The sequence below is a fragment of the Pinus tabuliformis genome, chromosome 3_2, assembly GCF_031772625.1.
Source record: "Pinus tabuliformis cultivar Carrire ecotype Pingquan chromosome 3_2, CPIR1, whole genome shotgun sequence".
Lineage (NCBI taxonomy): Eukaryota > Viridiplantae > Streptophyta > Pinopsida > Pinales > Pinaceae > Pinus > Pinus tabuliformis.
Window position 1 is genome coordinate 1,067,216,195 of NC_142302.1, and position 18,198 is coordinate 1,067,234,392.

An 18,198-nucleotide genomic window follows, 5' to 3' on the forward strand; every position below is an offset into this window, starting at 1 on the left:
AATTTATTAGTCATCAATAATGCTTTGAATGCGAAAAAACTACCCTAACTGTACAGAGGAGCGCATGCATCCAACGTGTCCATTCATTTTAAATATAGAACTCTGTAAATTCAAAGAACTTGCAGAGGCATATGGTTTGGACACCTACATAGGCGTAGAGTGGATACTAATAAACGCAGTTAGTCCAAATTTCGAAACCATGTTTTGTTTTGCATTAATTGAAATTATAAGTTTGATGAGTAAATTTTTGATAATCTAAATGTTTAAAATTTTTTTTAGAATGCTAAATTTATATATTAAAAAAACAAATTTAAACCATACAAATCAAAATTTTATCACAATTTTATTTCACCACGAAAAAAAATTTACCTTACTGCAAAAATTCTCATGAACTCTTCTTTTACATGATTTTTAGCTTGCCACGGTAGCTTCAAAGAAAATTTGATATAGCTATTTGTTTTGGTTAAAACTCAGGGAAGTCTGCCTGCATGCTTATAATTGGCGAACTACACGGGTTGTTTCTCAACTCTCAACGTCACTTTTGAAAACAAATGTAAAGACTTTCAGTTTCCAAAACGATATTAAACTCAACTTTGACATTTTATTGTTCACAAATTATTTTAGTAGTAATGACCACACACTTAGCAGATTACATATAGCACTGCATGAAGATAAGGGCTTGTGTGCATCGACTCGGGTCCACATGTGATGTGGATTCCAACACAACTGATGGTTCGACGGCTTCGACACATCGTCATCTACACATTAGTCAGATAGATGATTATTTATGTAGCATTCTCCTATAATTATATATCACTACTAAGCCTGGTCGACATCGACTTGGCTCAATTATGGAGAAAAGTTGACAGGGTATACATGGCTTTGATCAGGGTTGAAAAGCCCAAAGTGACGCTCCGTCTCATCCCCCGTCTTCTTATCCTCGTTGAAAAGCGCGAAAACATATGTGTCGATGCTCATTCCTGGCCTCTTTGGCGTTCCTGCATTCGAAAATACATGTTTAATAAGATTATTGTTATAGGTCTGAGCATTCTCAACGGTGGCCACATCCGCGCCAGCGGAAGGCCATCCACTTTCGGTAATGACGATCGGGATGTTGGGATACCCCGAGGCTTCCATGGCCGACAAAAGAGTATCAACCATGGCATCGAACAAGTTGGTGTAGCTGTGATCACCGTCTTGCACCACCGTAGACGTAGACTTAAACAGAGCATAATCCAGAGAAATGTCTTTTGTGTTGCCGATGTAGCTGAAGTATGGATAGACGTCCGCCATGAAGGGACCACCGTTCTTTGACAGAAAATTGAGTATTTGGCTCATCGTGTCCTTCACAGCATCTACGAAGACTCCTTTAGACGGCGGGTAGCCGCTGCTAACATCCGGCCTGTGGGTGGTAGAGAGTCAGAGACCTTGATGCTATTCTGCAGATTAGCGTTCTGGATCGCAGTTTGAATGTTGTTCATCGCCGGAACAAGATAGGGTACGTACTGAAGGTTGTCCGAGGTTATCAAAACCTCGTTTCCCACTGCAATGTATTTGACATTGGTGGCGGGATAGAAGGGCACAGTGTTCTCGTTAACCCAACGGTTTGCCGACTCTTGGCTGGAAGATATGGCCTGCAGTTCGCCGTTAGCGACACCCACTATTACATCGATACCAGAATTCGCCAAAGCTTGCAGTACAACATTGTTTTCCTGGTAAATTCTCGTTTTCCCAATGTTGTTGGACTTCATCAAAGTTACCGCCTCGTCTGCAGATGGAAGATTGTCTGCGTCCATGCCATAGTCCACTCCTATTTTATCACCATCTGCACACCGAATTCAATTAAATCAGTTTAATAGAGCGACAACATTGAAAAAAGCCAAATGGGGGGCAGAATACAGAATCGCTGGAAGAAGAGAACATTCAGACAGAGGACACAGCAAACCAAGAGGAATCGGATATAAATATGGAACAGAACACAACAGCACACAGGAAGAAAAAGCACCAGACCCACAAATGAAAGAATCATTTTCAGCAGCAGAAAATTCCATAGTGGCAACAAAAGAACTCATGGATCTGAAGGATCAGAATCCGACAAAGAACCTCCAACGAACACACAAGTATACCAACAGGCCATCATTCAGACAGAGGACACAGCAAACCAAGAGGAACCGGATATAAATATGGAACAGAACAGAACAGCACACAGGAAGAAAAAGCACCAGACCCACAAATGAAGGATCATTCTCAGCAGCAGAAAATTCCATAGTGGCAACAAAAGAACTCATGGATCTGAAGGATCAGAATCCGACAAAGAACCTCCAGCGAACACACAAGTATACCAACAGGCCATCATTGTTCCCCCTTCTGACTCTGAGGATTGGCGTAGGGTGGAAAAGAAGAAGGGCAGAAAAATATAGACTTGATTGATGTACTTATAAACATAATTTTTTATTTTTATTAATGTTATTTGTCCTTTTCATGGACAGCTATCTACATATGCTCTAAGCATCTGCAATATGTAATTTATTTCAAGAATTTTTCTACGGAAAAAAAAGAGCGACAACATTGAACTTAAATCTTTGAATAACAATCCTATCCTATTGTATGAAGCATGTATCAAATTAGGAAGGAAAAGAATGCAATATCATGTTAATTTACCTGCGAGAATTAAACAACAGAAGATGGCCACACATCCAATCAGGAAGATCTTAGATTGGTCATTAAAGGCTGCCATTTTTATCACAGGAAATGAGAGGATTGATAAATAGCATGCGAGGGCGTTGTATTTATAAGGAGCTCGATTGGTCTGCGCATGGATTGAAAAATTCAAAATCGATAGGGCAAGAACGATGCCGTGCCGTATCGGATTAGCTCTGTCTCGTTTGCACTGACAATTTGTTCCGGTACGTCACGTTATATCCAAAGTTGTACAATAGGGAGAGCTGGGGGCACATTTATTCGTCGTGAAATGAAATGTCATTGGTCGTTTCTGCTCATTTTTCGCCATCAATTTGTCGCTGCCCAAGAGTTGAACAGCCGCCATCGATTATAACAGCCAAAGTCTTGAAGTACTCATGACGTTCACGTCTAACGTCTAACTAGGGCATGACTTTTACATAGCCGCCATCGATTATAACAGGCAAAGTCTTGAAATACTCTCGACGTTGACGTGTAACTAGGACATGACACTTACACTATGGGAACATTTCAATACAAAATTACTTAATAAACTTGCTTCTATGTTCGTTCTATTTAACTATTAGGCGTATTATAATTTAATGTTGAATAACAATTATTCATTTACCTGGGGCCTGGCACGCGGTGCACAATCGGAAAGCAGAAAGAAGTGAAACGAAGTAGTAAAGCTCTTCGTCGGAAGGTGTGTAAAGGGTAGATAGGCGGTGGCGATGGTGATTGTGATAGCTTAATAAACTTGCTTCTCCTGTTCGTTCTATTTAATTATTATTAGCCGGATTATAATTTAATGTTCATTAACAACTATTAGGAGCTGTAACATAATTTAATGATCAATAATCCGGCCGTATAGATTTAACTTTTAGCGAATATTTTATAATAAGAAATTATATATTTAATTCTACAATATTTTAAAATTTTAAATGTAAATTAAAATTTATTTTAAAAGTATCTATTTAATTTTATCTATGTCGTGATTTCGTCTCTCTTATACTTTTATATATATATATATATAAAATATTGATTTACCTAAAATTATTATAAAATATAGTTATTAGTGGTTGTCATCGCGACCAAAGAAAATATTGATTTACTTAAAAGTATTATAAATTTTGGTTTAGGAATGTATGCAAAGATTCGGTTCTTTGTTTTTCAATTTGAAAAGTATGGATAAATGCAAAGTTTCGGTTCTTTGTTTTTCAATTTGAAAAGTATGGATAAATATTTTATTTTATTATTAATTTTAGAATATATATATATATTTTATATAGAATTAAGTTTGGGTATGTTTTAAAATTATATAATTGATTATAGGTGATGTGGTTTTATTTGAATAATAGTGATGGGTAAGTTTGCATTTGAGATTAACAGTTAATGATGGTTATCCCTATTATGATTTGTTTTCCCTTTTGCAAAAAATATGTGTATTTGAGTGTACATGCTAACAACAATAAATATTTTGTTGTGCAAAGTCAAGAAGTAATTGAAAATAAAAAGCTTAAACTCCTTTGTAATAATATTAATAAGAGGGAGATGTGTAATTCATTCCATTTTTACTATATAATTAACATGTAACATTTAAAAAATATTAGTTGTAATTGAAAATTTCAATGTGCACCATAAATAAACTAATATAAAATTAAGTAATATTGAGATGCATTTAAAAATATATTATAGTAAAAAAATTCTTTACAATGTAATTCATAAATAAAATATCCCATGTTAATTAAGTTATTTCAATGTCAACAATTTACATATAATATATGGTTTGAAATAATAATAGTAATAAAACAATATTCTCATATTTGAGGGCCTCGTAGATGGAGACATCGTCGATAAATGATTAAATCTGTTGGAAGGATATTTTCAGTTCATGACTTTTCTAATCAAGAAAAGATTACTTTTTCACTTCTCAAAACCACCCCACATGTCAAGGACTGGTGGGACACCTACTACGAAAAAAGGCCGAGAGTGGACCCTCATTGTTTTTAGTGCACCCACTTGAGATTATTTTTGATATGTCATCAAGGGACAATATTACCTTGTTGGAAGCTATGAAGATAAATACAGAAAGCGGAGCATGCTACGGCAGGGAAGGGACTAATATGTGTCGGAGTTCACAAATATTTTCCATACCCTTCGCATGAAGTTGGGTATCAAGGGTATTGGGTGGCATTTGGTACTTAAGTACTGTGACTATTTGCCCAAGTACATCCAAGATGAGATGGAGTTCTTGGATATTTCATCGCTTTGCACGATGTACCGATACACTATCAAGATTGAGCAGAAGTTTAAACAGAATAAGTGGGACTTTGGATCTGTGAATCCAAATGAAGGAAAATTCACCTCCAAACTAGAGAGAAAAGGACAGAGCCAAGGCGGGGCTACCTAGGATAACCCGTCGAAGTTGCAACAAAAGAAAAACACCACAAAGAAAAATTAGGACACGGGAAAATTGTGTGAGTTCCATAAGAGCTCCACTCACAACACAAGTTATTGTGAGGGCAGGCAGTCACTGGTTGCCAAGCTGAAGGCCTCTTAATGAGATGCGTGTTCCTACTCTAAATCAGAAACTGATAAGGGGAATGAAAACAGGAAGAAAATCATTAATGTTGAGCCCTGTGCCACCGTGGCTACCACCAGGATCCAGAAGATTGATCCTGAAGATCTAGATGAGGGGGAATGCCTCTTCCACTCACAGATGTGGGTGAAGGGTTCTCCATTGTATTTGATTGTCAATTGCAGGTGCCAAAATAACCTCATTTAAATAGAAGTCATGAAGCGGCTGGGCCTAAATACTACAGTACATCCACATCCTTACACCATCCACATCAAGCCCTTCATGGATAAGGTATTGTGTGATGTTTATCCTCTTGAAGTTTGTGAAGTATTGTTAGGACAATCATACTTGTGGAAACGACATGTTGTATATGAATTTATACCTGATTTTGTGATTATTACTTTGGCCTATCAGTTGTACATGATACGGAGGTAGCCCCGCCTACTGCCATCTCTTTGATCATTGCAAAGCAATACAATAATATCATTTCCCATACTAGAAAATTTATTTTCGTTATGATTCACCCTCTGGGCAAGAACAAGGTCGTGGCGACGACTTCCAAGCAGGGCTCCTCTGCAAAGTAGCAACAATTGTATAAGGTAATGGAGAAGCACAGGGTATTTTCGCCTCACTTACGAGGGTACCTTTGCACTGTTAGGTAAAGCACTCCATCGATATGACCTTGGGCATGTTGCTGCCCAATGGACCAACTATCAACACTTTGTTCTAGAGAATGATGAGATCAAGAGATGGATTCAGGAACTATTACAGAAATGGCACATCAGGCCACGTTCATCACCCTCTAGAAGCCTAATTGTATTGATACAGAAGAAGGATTGGACCTAGAGACTCTATATTGACTATCGGGAAGAAAACAAGATCATTGCCTGGAATAAGTACCCAATCCCATGGATTGATGACCTCATGGACCATCTGAATGGGGGCAAACATTTCAACAAGATTGACATGAAGTTAGTTTATCACCATGTGCTTATCAAACCCTTTGATGTATGGAAGATTGCCTTCAAATCCAAAGAGGGCCTTTTTGAACAGTTGGTCATGTCATTCAGATTAAGGAATCCCCCTGCAAACTTCATGAAACTCATGGACGACACTTTGTGACCCTTCACCAATCGATTCATGGTGGAGTATTTAGATGAAATCTTGATCTTCAGCTAGTGTTGGGAAGAGCATCTCCACAATATTCGACAGGGCCTTCAAAGCCTGTGATAACACAAGTTGTGTGCTAACTTGGAGAAATGCACTTTTTGCCTGACCCGGGTTCAATATCTGGGGTCCATCGTTGATGAGTAGGGTGTACATGTGGACCCATCCAAGAGATAATTCATTCAGGATTGGCCAGCCCCAACCACTCTAACAGAGCTCCGCAACGTTTTTGGTCTTGCCAATTTCTACCTCTAGTTCGTGTTGGGGTTATCTCCTATCACTTGGCCTTTAAGTTAAGTCACCAAGGGTAGAGCGAAAGAAACTCTTTTTCAGTCTAAAATCCAACAACATGTGTTTTCGGAGTTGAATCATCACCTTTGCTTTGCACCAATGCTCACATTACCAGACTCGCAACAACCATTTGAGATTAAGACAAATGCCTCTGCCTATTCTATTGTTGTGGTTCTTACTCAACATTGGCATACAGTGGATTACCACAGTGAGACACTTTTAGACAGAGTCTGAAAGTATCCCACTTACGACAAAGGAATGTATTCTATTGTGCAGGTCTGTCATCAATGGAAGCATTACATTCTTGGGAAGGGAACAGTCATCCACATAAACCACCGACCCTTGCAGTTCATACATACAAAGGGGAAGTTGCAAAACGATCGCCATCATAAATGATCCACCTACCTGCAATAGTTCCACTTGAACATTAAGTATAAGAAGGGCAACACCAATAAGTCATTGATTTCTTTAGCGGACCACTAGTCATAGCATTAATCAATGTGCTCGACTCCTATTGGCATGCAATTTCGCGATGACCACATGTTTACAAGAGCGATCCAAAATTCGGAAGCACATGCCAGACACTCCTGGAAGGGAAGCAAGTTCAAAATTTTCACCTTAAGGATGCATTGTTTTGCCACTTTGGACACATCTCTGTTCATTCAAGTGAGCATGCTAAGATGATTTGGGAGGCACACTATAGTTGGGTCACTGGACATTCTAGAGTAGAGAAAATAGTGGCGATATTGCAGAAGTATTTTTATTAGCTGAAACTTCATTAGGATGTTGGGAAGTACATTATATCCTACACCGTCTATGTGATTGCCAAGCCAACCATCAAGAAGCAAGGCATGTATACTCATCTACCTACTCCTAGTCGGCCTTGGGAATCTGTCTCCATGGATTACATGTTGGGCCTTCCTTCTACTAAGCACAGAAATGATTTTGTTTTCGTGATCATCGACAGATTCTCTAAGATGGTCATCATGGTGGCCTGTAAGAAGAGTATCACAATAGAGGCCACTGCTAAGCTCTTCTTTGAGTGAGTGTGGGTACACTTTTGGATCCCATAGTCCATTGTCTCAAATCGAGAAATCAAATTCCTGAGTACATTCTAGTTTAGTCTCAGGTCGATGCTGGATACGAAACTTACTAAGTCCATGGATTTCCATCCCCAAACTGATGGTCAAATAGAGGTTGTCAACTGGATGATCGTACACATTTTGTGACTGTACAACTTGAAGCATCCACGCAAGTGTAATGAAATTCTCCCTTATGTCCAACAGAGCTACAATAGAGCTCTCCACATCTCAACAGACCACAACGATTTTTGTGTAGGGCTGGGATTTTAGCCATTATGTCCCACTGATGTGGCCATACCATTTGCAGCCACACAGGGAGATTCGGCTCACATCCAGTATGAAGGCAAAAGGAATAACAACTTCAATGAGTGCATTCAACACATCCACCAACATGTCCATGATAGGATAGAGTCAATGCTAACTACAAGCATTGTCATGATCAACATCAAGTGTCGCACAAGTTCCAGGTGGGCAAAAAAATTGACTACATTTGCAGAAGGAGCGCCTTGCTGGACCCCATCTCAAGCTTCACTCGCTCAGATATGGACCATAGACCATCTCCAAGGCTATCAGTGATAATTCCTTTAAGATCAACATCCCACCGTTCCTTGGTCTGCACTTAGTGTTCAATGTAGACCACCTTCAGCCATACTTCCCACCATTGTTGGACACATCCAACATTGCAGAACAACTCACGCCAACAAAGCTCAACCTGGACTGCATGCAACTAGCCACAACTGACCAGATCATGGACACACAGATCAAGAACCCTCGCCAACATATGATACAGTTATATCAAGTTGTCAAAGCAAGTCAACTCGTTCATTAGGTTAAGTGGTTCACTAGGGACCAGGTTCAATAGCAATTTCCTCACCTCTTGGATGCTTTGCATGCAATGGGTACCATTGCTCCCTGAGGGGGGAGGAATGATCTAGGTGGATATTGGTGGCTACCTGCCTATTCCACCTAGACCCTCGAGTCAGTTTCATTTGTTTACTTATTTATTTCAGCATTTACTATTTTTCGCATTTTTTCGGGTCTTGAAATTGTGAAGCAATTTTGAACCCCTAAACAACATTTTCTTGAGGTACACTGCAAGCCCATAGCCTTAGCCAACAGCCCGCGGAAAAACTTATAATACTCATAGACACCTTTCCTACAAGGTATTATACGTATCAAATGGAGATAATATGACCAAGTTACGACCCCAAGAAGTTGGCTACCCAGCTAATCACAGTGGGGCCCATAAAATATTGGTGTTACATTCCCTGGGGTTATGGTTTTGGTTGCTTAGGTTTTCCTCATGTTTTTCAATAATAAATAGGCCCTTGAGCCTAATTGTAACACAGTTCAATTGGCATATAGCCGCCACATCTCTTCTCAAAGATAAGTTATCATTGTCTGAGCTATCTTATTTCCATTCTGTTTGTAAGCATAATTCATTATTTTTATATTAATGAAATGAAGTGTTTTTCTACTACATCTATGTATTTATGACTATATATGTAATTTGTAGTGTTCTTGTTTAAGTTTGAATCATGGAAAAAACTTTGTCATGCCCACACATTCAATTATTTGCCCGCATCATTACACCGCAATTGTCAGATCACTCGATGTTGAAACATCCTGATAAGAAACCCCTCCATCTTGATGAGACAGGGAAGAAAAAAGTGGAGATGGACAAATGTTTCTATATGTGACCTATGAAACTAGTGTCTCCTCTAGGATTCCCACAATCGAATCTCAACGGATCCTACTGTTGTGGCATCTTGGCTTACGTGACAATTGACAGTTCCTTTGTCTTGTCTCCCAAAAGAAAAGACTTGATGTCAGTAAATGGAATATTGCAACACATCCATAATACAGAGGTGAGTTTTCATTCTCCTGCATAATTTTTCAAAGGCATTGTCTAATTATTATAATTTTCAAGTTTTATTTTAGAATTATGGTTAAAATAAAGAAAAAGTTTTATTTTAGAATTATGGTTAAAATAAAGAAAAAAAGATTTTCGTTATAATTCAAGCTTTCATCATCTTTAAAATTTGAGATCACTGATATATTTAAGAGTTGTTAGTCAAAGATATAAAGTAGCGAACTCTAAATACGAACCGCTTTAGGAACATTCCTTAAAACAACGTGGTTTTCTTTAGTAAAATTCCCAAAAAAACATATCATGGATTGATGTAGAAAAATACCTAAAAAAATAAGCCATGTTTTATTATAATTCCTAAAAAAAATGGTATGCTGCAACAACGTGGCCTACTTGAGGAAAATTCCTATGGCCCACTGCAGAAAATTCATTTTACCTTCTTCTCTTTAAGGATCTTTATGTTTTCAGAGCGCATTTTCCTTCCACCTTTTTACACCACAGATTTCTCACTGGAGGATATTTATAATCTACGAGTGGATTTTCCTTTTTCTCTTTTAACTTCATGATTTTCAGTATATGATTTATTTTTCAAGTGCCTCTATGTGACATCAATAAAGACAGAGAGTGGAAATATTTTATTTGAATTCCATAAATCATAATGCCCTTATTCATTATTGTATCAACTCATGTCTATGTCTAAATTCGATTAATTTCGGTTTATATTTCTTATATTTTTCACATTAACTCTTTTTTTCTTTAACTAATGTTAAGAAATGAAATATAGTATACTTATTATTTCTCATTACATTTAATTTTCCTTAACAAATAATTGTTTTGGTAATGGTGTTATACAACTTTAATGCTTTTTTTAAGTAATTAAAAATATGCATTATTAAAAACTATTAATTGGACCAATTTTGTATGATTTATTAAATTCTAGTTTTTGCATATATTTTTTTATACAAGTGGTTGCAAATTTACAAATGTCTTAAAAGAGATAAATACGATTTCCAATTGGGGAAATGTATGGATGGAAAAAAGAGAAAACATCTAAGGCTCAAAGCAATTTAGAAGCATGTGAAAAAACTCATAATGCTCATGTGGAACAACAATTACATGAATTTTTTGGAAGTTCTTCTAATCATGATGTAGACGAAGAAACAAATGAAGTTGAAGAAGAGGTTGCTAATAATTTAATAATGAAAGTGCAAACAAAAAGACATTTTCACATGGAATGGTTAGATAAGTTTGTTTGGTTGAATTATGTGAGGTTTGATGAGAAAATAACTATGAAGTGTATCTATTGTGAGAAGTATAGGATGAATGGACCATGGGGTTTAGGGAATGGTTGCACAACATTACAACATGATGCTCTTGTTACTCATGAAAAATCATGGGTGCATAAAGATGCTAATGCAAGAGAGATTAATCCATTAGAGGGAAAGCTGAAACCAATTACAGAGCATATTAGACAGGTCAGAGATTCCAATAAGGAAAGTGATTTTTACAATGAAAGTATCATATTTCATTTGTGGAGATTTCTCTCTATCAAATTATGAGAAGCTTTGCAAATTTCCAATGGAAGCAAAAACTCCAAATGTACCAAAGTCTCTAGAGTATTCTTCATACACAAATAGTAAGTCTACAAATGATTTTATATATTTCATATTAAAACATCTTTAACAAAATCAGATAAAGAATATGTTTGAAAGTCCATTCTTTTCATTGATGGTTCATGAAAGCACGGATTGAGCCTTAAAGCAACACCTTGTTACTTATGCAACATATTTATATTTAAAGGGTCTTCGGCCACATTTCTCCAAGTTTATGAAGCTGAAGGATGTAGTGGATGGAAAAGGAAAAAAAATATGATAATTTCAATCAATTAATAAATGTTAGAGGCCTTCAATATAAACATTTGATAGTTGTTTCTATAGATGGGGCTCCAGCAATGATTGGACAAGAAAATGGTCTTGTTTCATTTTGGAAAAAGAACAATCCAGACCTTATTACAATTCATTTTGTGGCTCATCGTGAGTCTTTAGCAGCATCAGATGCTTCTAAGAAATTACTTGAGTTACTGTTTTTTGAAAAAATTGCAAACAAAGTATATTCATGGGTTCATAAATCCCCACAGAGAAATAACAAACTTAATGATTTGCTTAGAGTCATGAAAAATGATATTCTTGATTTTCTACAAATGAATTGAGTGAGATGGTTATCTGAAGGGGGTGTTATTATAAGCCTTGTGAATCTTATCCCAACAATTATAACTATGTGGAAAAATGAAAAAAAAAACTTCATCATGGTATGACAAGACATGAATATATTCTATCAAGTTTTGTTTACATATGTTTGTTGATGTACTAAGGGAATTGAACAAGTTGAATGTGCCTTTTCAAGAAGAAAATGTAGACATTACAACTATTGAGTTAGTATTTGAAGTAATTATAAGCGCATCATCTAGATGGTTCTTCAGAAAAGAGACATTTGTAGAAGGCACAACTTATCTTTCAAAATTTTTGAGTGATTCTCAAAATGGATAAATTGATATTAAAGATGAAGGGACAATTGTAGATAGGCATGAGTTACGATACAAGTTTATCTCAGTCATGGATATTGAATCCAATGAAGCAAGGAAAGAATCTATGAAACCTTGTATTGAAGGTACACAAGAGAATTGCTAGCAACTGATAGAAGGTTATATATAGTGTCTCATAGATTCTTTGAATGAAATATTTCTAGGCCTTCATCTTTTTAATGCATCAAAATTTTTCAACTCTTGTTATTATCCAGAAGAGCGTCATATTCATGAGAAAAATTAAGATCATTGGATTTTAAAGCTTTTCCAACATTTGCAACATACCATATCAAGTTATATTGGATTTGTAGATTTATTTGATGTTAAATCTTGTAAAAGAGAGTTGCACCTTTTTGTTGATTCACTAAATCTGGATTGTGAGGGTTTTTCTATGAAAGGAGCATGGAATGTCTTTTGTAACACAAAACAGTGACACAAACTATCCTAATATGATGAAATTATGGCAAGTTGTACTCACTATTCCTACAAGTATAGTGGATTATGAAAGGGGACTTTCTAAGAAAAACATCATCATGGACATTAGAAAATTGAGGCTAAATTTGGATACACTAGATGCTCTAATGAGAGTATCTTTGAATAGGCCTGAATCTTCTAATGTTGATTGGCATGCAGTTTATGTGGTATGGACAGATACAAAGTCAATAAAGATTCTTGTGCTTTGAAAGTTCTTCTTGGTTATGTTTAAAAAGGGATAGATATACCGAGATATTCTTATTGATAAGTTTTTGTGTAGTTTTTTGAGAAACTAAGTATAATTATGACTTATTATTGCATATTTTTTTGTATTTTCTCTAGAATGTTTGACTTTTAATAAAATATACTATGTTTTAGAAAAATCTCACTATATAATTTAATTATAGTCCATCAATCAATTATAAGTTGACATAATATCTAACATGACTCAAAGCATGTGTAAGCATTATAGAATCGTCCTCTATTTTCAATAAACAAATAAACCAATATTCAAACTAGGAACATTATTGACACATTAAAATATTGACAAAAACTCTTCAATGATCAATGTCTTGTATTCTCTCAGAAATAAATACTTCATTCACACATTAAAATATTAACCAAAAACCCTTCAACGATCAAAGTCATGTATTCTCTCTGAAATAAATACTTCTACTCAGCAATCTACGCATGCTTCCTTCACAAGTTAGTAACAAGATTAATAAAAGTTTAAATATACTGATCGCTAACTAAATTTCTTTATTAAACTCTTCAGATTGTTGTTAAATCAGCCTGTAATATACAGGTCCATGTATCGTGTGGGCCACATATGGTTAGCCATTAAAGACTCTATTAAAAAAACTCATTTTAAAATTTATCATTAAATATTTATGAATGATGAACCTTTAAAATTAATGTTTATAAATAAGAGTCGTTATAAACTTAGAATTTCATGAGTTATTTTCATAATTCTGGAGATGAGTTAAGATGGACCATCAGTTAAAGTTAAAGTGATTGTCACTGGTTAAATTAATGGTTAGTTGGTGGAAAAAAAAAAAAAAATTAGACATATTTAAATTTGGTGATTACTATTTTTTCAAAAAAAACTTTTAAATCATAAACGTTTTTCCAATAATATTTTTTGGTTGGATCAAATTTTTCCTAATTTATATTCAGAACCATTTCTCACCGCATACAAATGTATACAACCATGCTTGTTTCTATAATTTCACTTTGAGATAGCATATCGAACCAATTTATACTCGAAGCAGTTTTGTAAATCTATGTAGAGCAAGTGCCTAAAATCTTCGAAAAAAAAAATTAAGACATTTAGATTTAGTAATTACCATTTTCCAGAAACACTTAAAAAAAACCGCTTTTGTTACTATTTTTTGGTTGGATTAATTTTTCCCTAATTTACATTCTCAACCATTTCTCACCCAATTTATCACCCTATACAAATATAAATAACCATAATTTTTTTTCCTGCAATTTCACTTTTAGACCCAATTTATCACCCTATACAAATATATACAACCGTGTTTTTCTTTGCAATTTCACTTTTTCCAGATTGAAAAAGCATAATTATATTTATATCAGAAATATAAACATAGCATTATTTACCATTACATTTGAGAGACTATCTCTCATATAGATAAAACTATGGAAAGAAATGGAGAACTTGTCACAAAAATAAGCCCCAGCGATACTGATAAGCATCAACATTGCATACCAAAAAAAACTAACAACCATGAGAGAACCAATTTCACTTTTAGATAGCATAAAGAACCAATTTATAATCCAAGTAGTGCAGTAGATCTATGTATAGCAAGTACGTAGTGCGGTAAAAGTTGTGTGTGGTCTATTTATGAAACATAATTCTCCAATTAGTAGAAATTTCTTCAAATTTGCATTTACTACAACAATCTTTCGAGTGAGTTCTTTGATGGAGTTGTATTATAAGAGCTATTGCACTAGTTGATTCGTAATTTTACTATGTGATCTCTAATTTTTTGTACTTACTGTATATTTGATTTTTAGCACGCGCTGTATATTTGATTTAGTATTGTAAGTTTTTTGAAAGAAAGTTTTCAAATAAGTGGAAGTATAACGCTTTCAAATTCGATTAGAATTTCAAATGAAATTTATGAAAATTCAAAATTATCATCAAATTTTCATTCAATTTGACAAGTTGTGGTGATTTGAAATTCCAGGCCTGGCCCAAGGTTTATTTAAATATTTTGAAATGAAACAAATTGAATCGTGGTAAAGTACAGAAGTACCAGATCCTGAAATGCGTGCATGCTTTGATCATTAATAATTTGGACAGAAGTTAGTGTGAGTCTTTTTTGAAATGAGTGTTTTTTTTAAATTTTAATTTTCAAGTGTGGCAAATAAATTTTAGACTCTATAAAGTAACCTATCAAAAATTTTAGGCAATGATAAAATTATAATATATTTTTTATAAAAATCAAAACTTATTTTTCTAATTAACAAATATTTAGTTTAATATTGATAATGATGAAAAAAAAATAGTATTAATAGCAACTAAATTAAACTCAAAAATTAGTTTGATAAACGGATTACAATATACTAGCCTTGTCTAGAAAAACTTGAACAAAACCTTTAGAATATTTTAAGCCCATTATAATTGGGAGGCATGAATATAAAAATCTTTAATCTCTCTTTTAAACAAAACTCTTCTACCGCCTAACTCTTAAAATTATGCCCATGCTCATTAAACCATTGACTTTCCTCGAATCGATTGACGCGCGCTTATAAATACTAACACGGTCTTCTCTCGCTATGATCGCGCTGCAGGCCAATAACGACTGCTTGCGAATAAACTATGCGATTCTTGCAGACTACGCTGGTTCTTGCTAAACCTCGAAAGTTGTAGATTGGAATTCTTTGCACTGGCGAAGACTAAGGGTGCCGGCGGCTCTCGTTCTTTCACATATTTAGTGAAACATTCAATGGTGGTAGGCTGCAACCCATCCCACACGGCACGGTGTCCAACTTGGTCTACAATTTTGAATATTCAATCGCTGTGGAGAGCAGTCGAGCTTCCTATAAATGGACGTCCTCGCGGGAGAGTTTCTCAAGTCTCTCATTTCCTGTGAGAAATATGGCAGCGTCTAGTGAACAGATGAAGAGAATCTTGATTGGGTTGATTGCCGTCTTCTGTTGTGCAATCGTCACTGGTAAATTAGCATTACCCAACTATTCTTTAATTTTTTAAATGCAATTGCTATTCAAGACTTAACATCGATTGAGTTGTATTAAACTGATTATTTTTCTTCAATTGGTTGTGCAGATGGTGATAAAATAGGAGTGAACTACGGAATGCTCGGAGACAATCTGCCACCTTCAGACCAGGTGGTAACTTTGCTGAACGGCCACAACATCGGGAAAATGAAGCTTTTCGGTCCAGACAGTGGTGCATTGAATACTTTTGCAAATTCTGGGATCGATGTAATTGTAGGAGTCAGTAACGACGATTTGCAGGCCATCTCCTCCAGCCAGGACTCAGCAAATGCTTGGGTTAATGCCAATATTGTCCCCTATTCGAGCACCAGTATCAAATATATTGCGGTGGGCAACGAGGTTTTGCCTAGCTCGCAGTACGTATCGTATCTTGTTCCTGCCATGAACAACATTCAAACCGCGATCCAGAACGCCAATCTGCAGAACATCAAGGTCTCTACCCCCCATGCCTTCAATGTTATAGGCAACAGTTACCCGCCTTCACAGGGAGCATTCAGTGACGATGTGAAAGATACCATGAGCTCTATACTCAAATTTCTGTCAGATAACGGGGCTCCGTTCATGGCCAATGTGTATCCATATTTCAGCTATGTTGGCGACAGCAACAACATTCATCTGGACTACGCTCTCTTTCAGCCCACGGCTACGGCGGTGCCAGACGGAGATCACAGCTACAGCAATTTGTTCGATGCGATGGTGGATTCTATTTTCTCCGCAATGGAAGCCTCGGGATATTCCAACATCCCGCTCATTGTTACTGAAAGCGGATGGCCTTCTGCTGGCGCGGATGCGGCCACAACTGGGAATGCTCAGGCTTATAACAACAATCTCATCCAACATGTTTTATCGAATGCAGGGACACCCAAGAGGCCGGGTACGAACATCGAGACCTATATCTTCGCTCTTTTCAACGAAGACCAGAAAACTGGGGACGAGATAGAGCGTCACTTTGGGCTCTTCAACCCTGATCAAAGTCCTGCATACTCTGTCAACTTTTCTCCAAATTGACCGCAACTCAATTCTCCTTAATTATTTGTATGCAAAATGCAATGATATAAATCTATAGAGGATGCTGCATAAATAAACATCCTCCTTCGTTCTCAATAAAATGTGAATGGCAAAGTGCCGAACCCGTCACGGTGTTACCTATCTTGTTTATGGAAGGACGTATTAAACACGGCCTCCCAAGATCGAGAAATTTTAATCTTTGAAATGAATTGTCTCCATATCTACTAGTCCCATGTCATTTAGGAAGTTCTGAAAGGTAATGGAGTCCCTACCTAGCATCTTGGTCCTTCTTTTTTTTTCTGAGAGAGATCTTATCATGTTAAAGTCTCCTCCTAGAATTTAGGGCATACTAGGATGCCTTTCTGTCAGCTCCTCCAGTGCAGTGAGAAGCTTGATTTTGTCCTCAAGTTTCTGGGGACCATAGACATTTGTGATCATATATAGTTCCTTATCACCTAAAGGTTGGATCACCGTCTAAACGTAGTTCCTAGATGCCTCAGCGTCCAGGATTCCAAGTTTTTGAGGATTCCAAAGAGTAAGAATCCCTCCTGCAGTGTTCTTTTATTTAACTTTTAGATACTCATACTTAATGACCCATTTTCTATGTATCTCTCTGATTTTTTCTATTGAAATGTTTAGTTTCCTGTATAAATACCATATCTAGTTTTTCTTCTTTTATTCTATTAGTGAGATTTCATTGTTTTCTTTTACTTCCTAGACCCCTAATGTTCCAGGTTGTGAGCTTCATTATGAAAGGTTTGTGAATGAGTAACTGGTGAGATCTTTCATCTTACCTAAGTTAATCATGAGTTTCCTGCATTTTGTCAATAGTTCATTCTGTCTCTTCCTTCCTCTTTTCCTGCTTGGGATCTTGGAGGAGTGACATGATGTAATTCCATCAATTTTATCCCCCTGTTTTCTTGGCCGTCATGTTCCTTTTTACCCCAGAACCCTTTTCTTGAGATCTCCAGAGGACGAGTTATTGCACTCTGTCAAACTCCTCTTGTGGTAGAGAGTCAACTCCTTTGCCGTCATGTTCCTTTTTACCCCAGAACCCTTTTCTTGAGATCTCCAGAGGACGAGTTATTGCACTCTGTCAAACTCCTCTTGTGGTAGAGAGTCAACTCCTTTGGCAGCTCCTTGCTCTAGGAAATTTTCTAGATCAAGATTCTCCCTCTCAAGGATTTCCTATAGTTCGTGG

The 18,198-nt window shown here is 36.2% G+C and overlaps 1 protein-coding gene and 1 pseudogene across 2 annotated transcripts; one reads left to right on the top strand and one right to left on the bottom strand.

The window, feature by feature from the left end:
• Positions 1 to 581: 581 nt before the first annotated feature.
• On the bottom strand, positions 582 to 2,810 carry LOC149184336 (glucan endo-1,3-beta-glucosidase-like; annotated as a pseudogene). Its single transcript, XR_016257254.1, has 2 exons — positions 2,662 to 2,810; positions 582 to 1,825 (listed from the first exon to the last, which is right to left on the bottom strand). The product of XR_016257254.1 is annotated as a glucan endo-1,3-beta-glucosidase-like (transcript).
• Positions 2,811 to 15,849: 13,039 nt separating this feature from the next.
• LOC149184337 (glucan endo-1,3-beta-glucosidase-like) lies at positions 15,850 to 17,112 on the top strand. The gene is made up of 2 exons (XM_089418904.1): positions 15,850 to 15,925; positions 16,039 to 17,112. The coding sequence occupies exons 1-2, from the start codon at positions 15,850 to 15,852 to the stop codon at positions 16,995 to 16,997; spliced, it is 1,035 nt and encodes a 344-aa protein (XP_089275030.1). The 3' UTR covers positions 16,998 to 17,112.
• Positions 17,113 to 18,198: the final 1,086 nt, after the last annotated feature.

Coding starts and splice junctions, on each gene's coding strand:
- LOC149184337 (XM_089418904.1), top strand. CDS start 15,850: ATGGCAGCGTCTAGTGAACAGATGAAGAGAATCTTGATTGGGTTGATT. Junction 15,926..16,038: donor CTGTTGTGCAATCGTCACTG/GTAAATTAGCAT, acceptor TTGGTTGTGCAG/ATGGTGATAAAATAGGAGTG.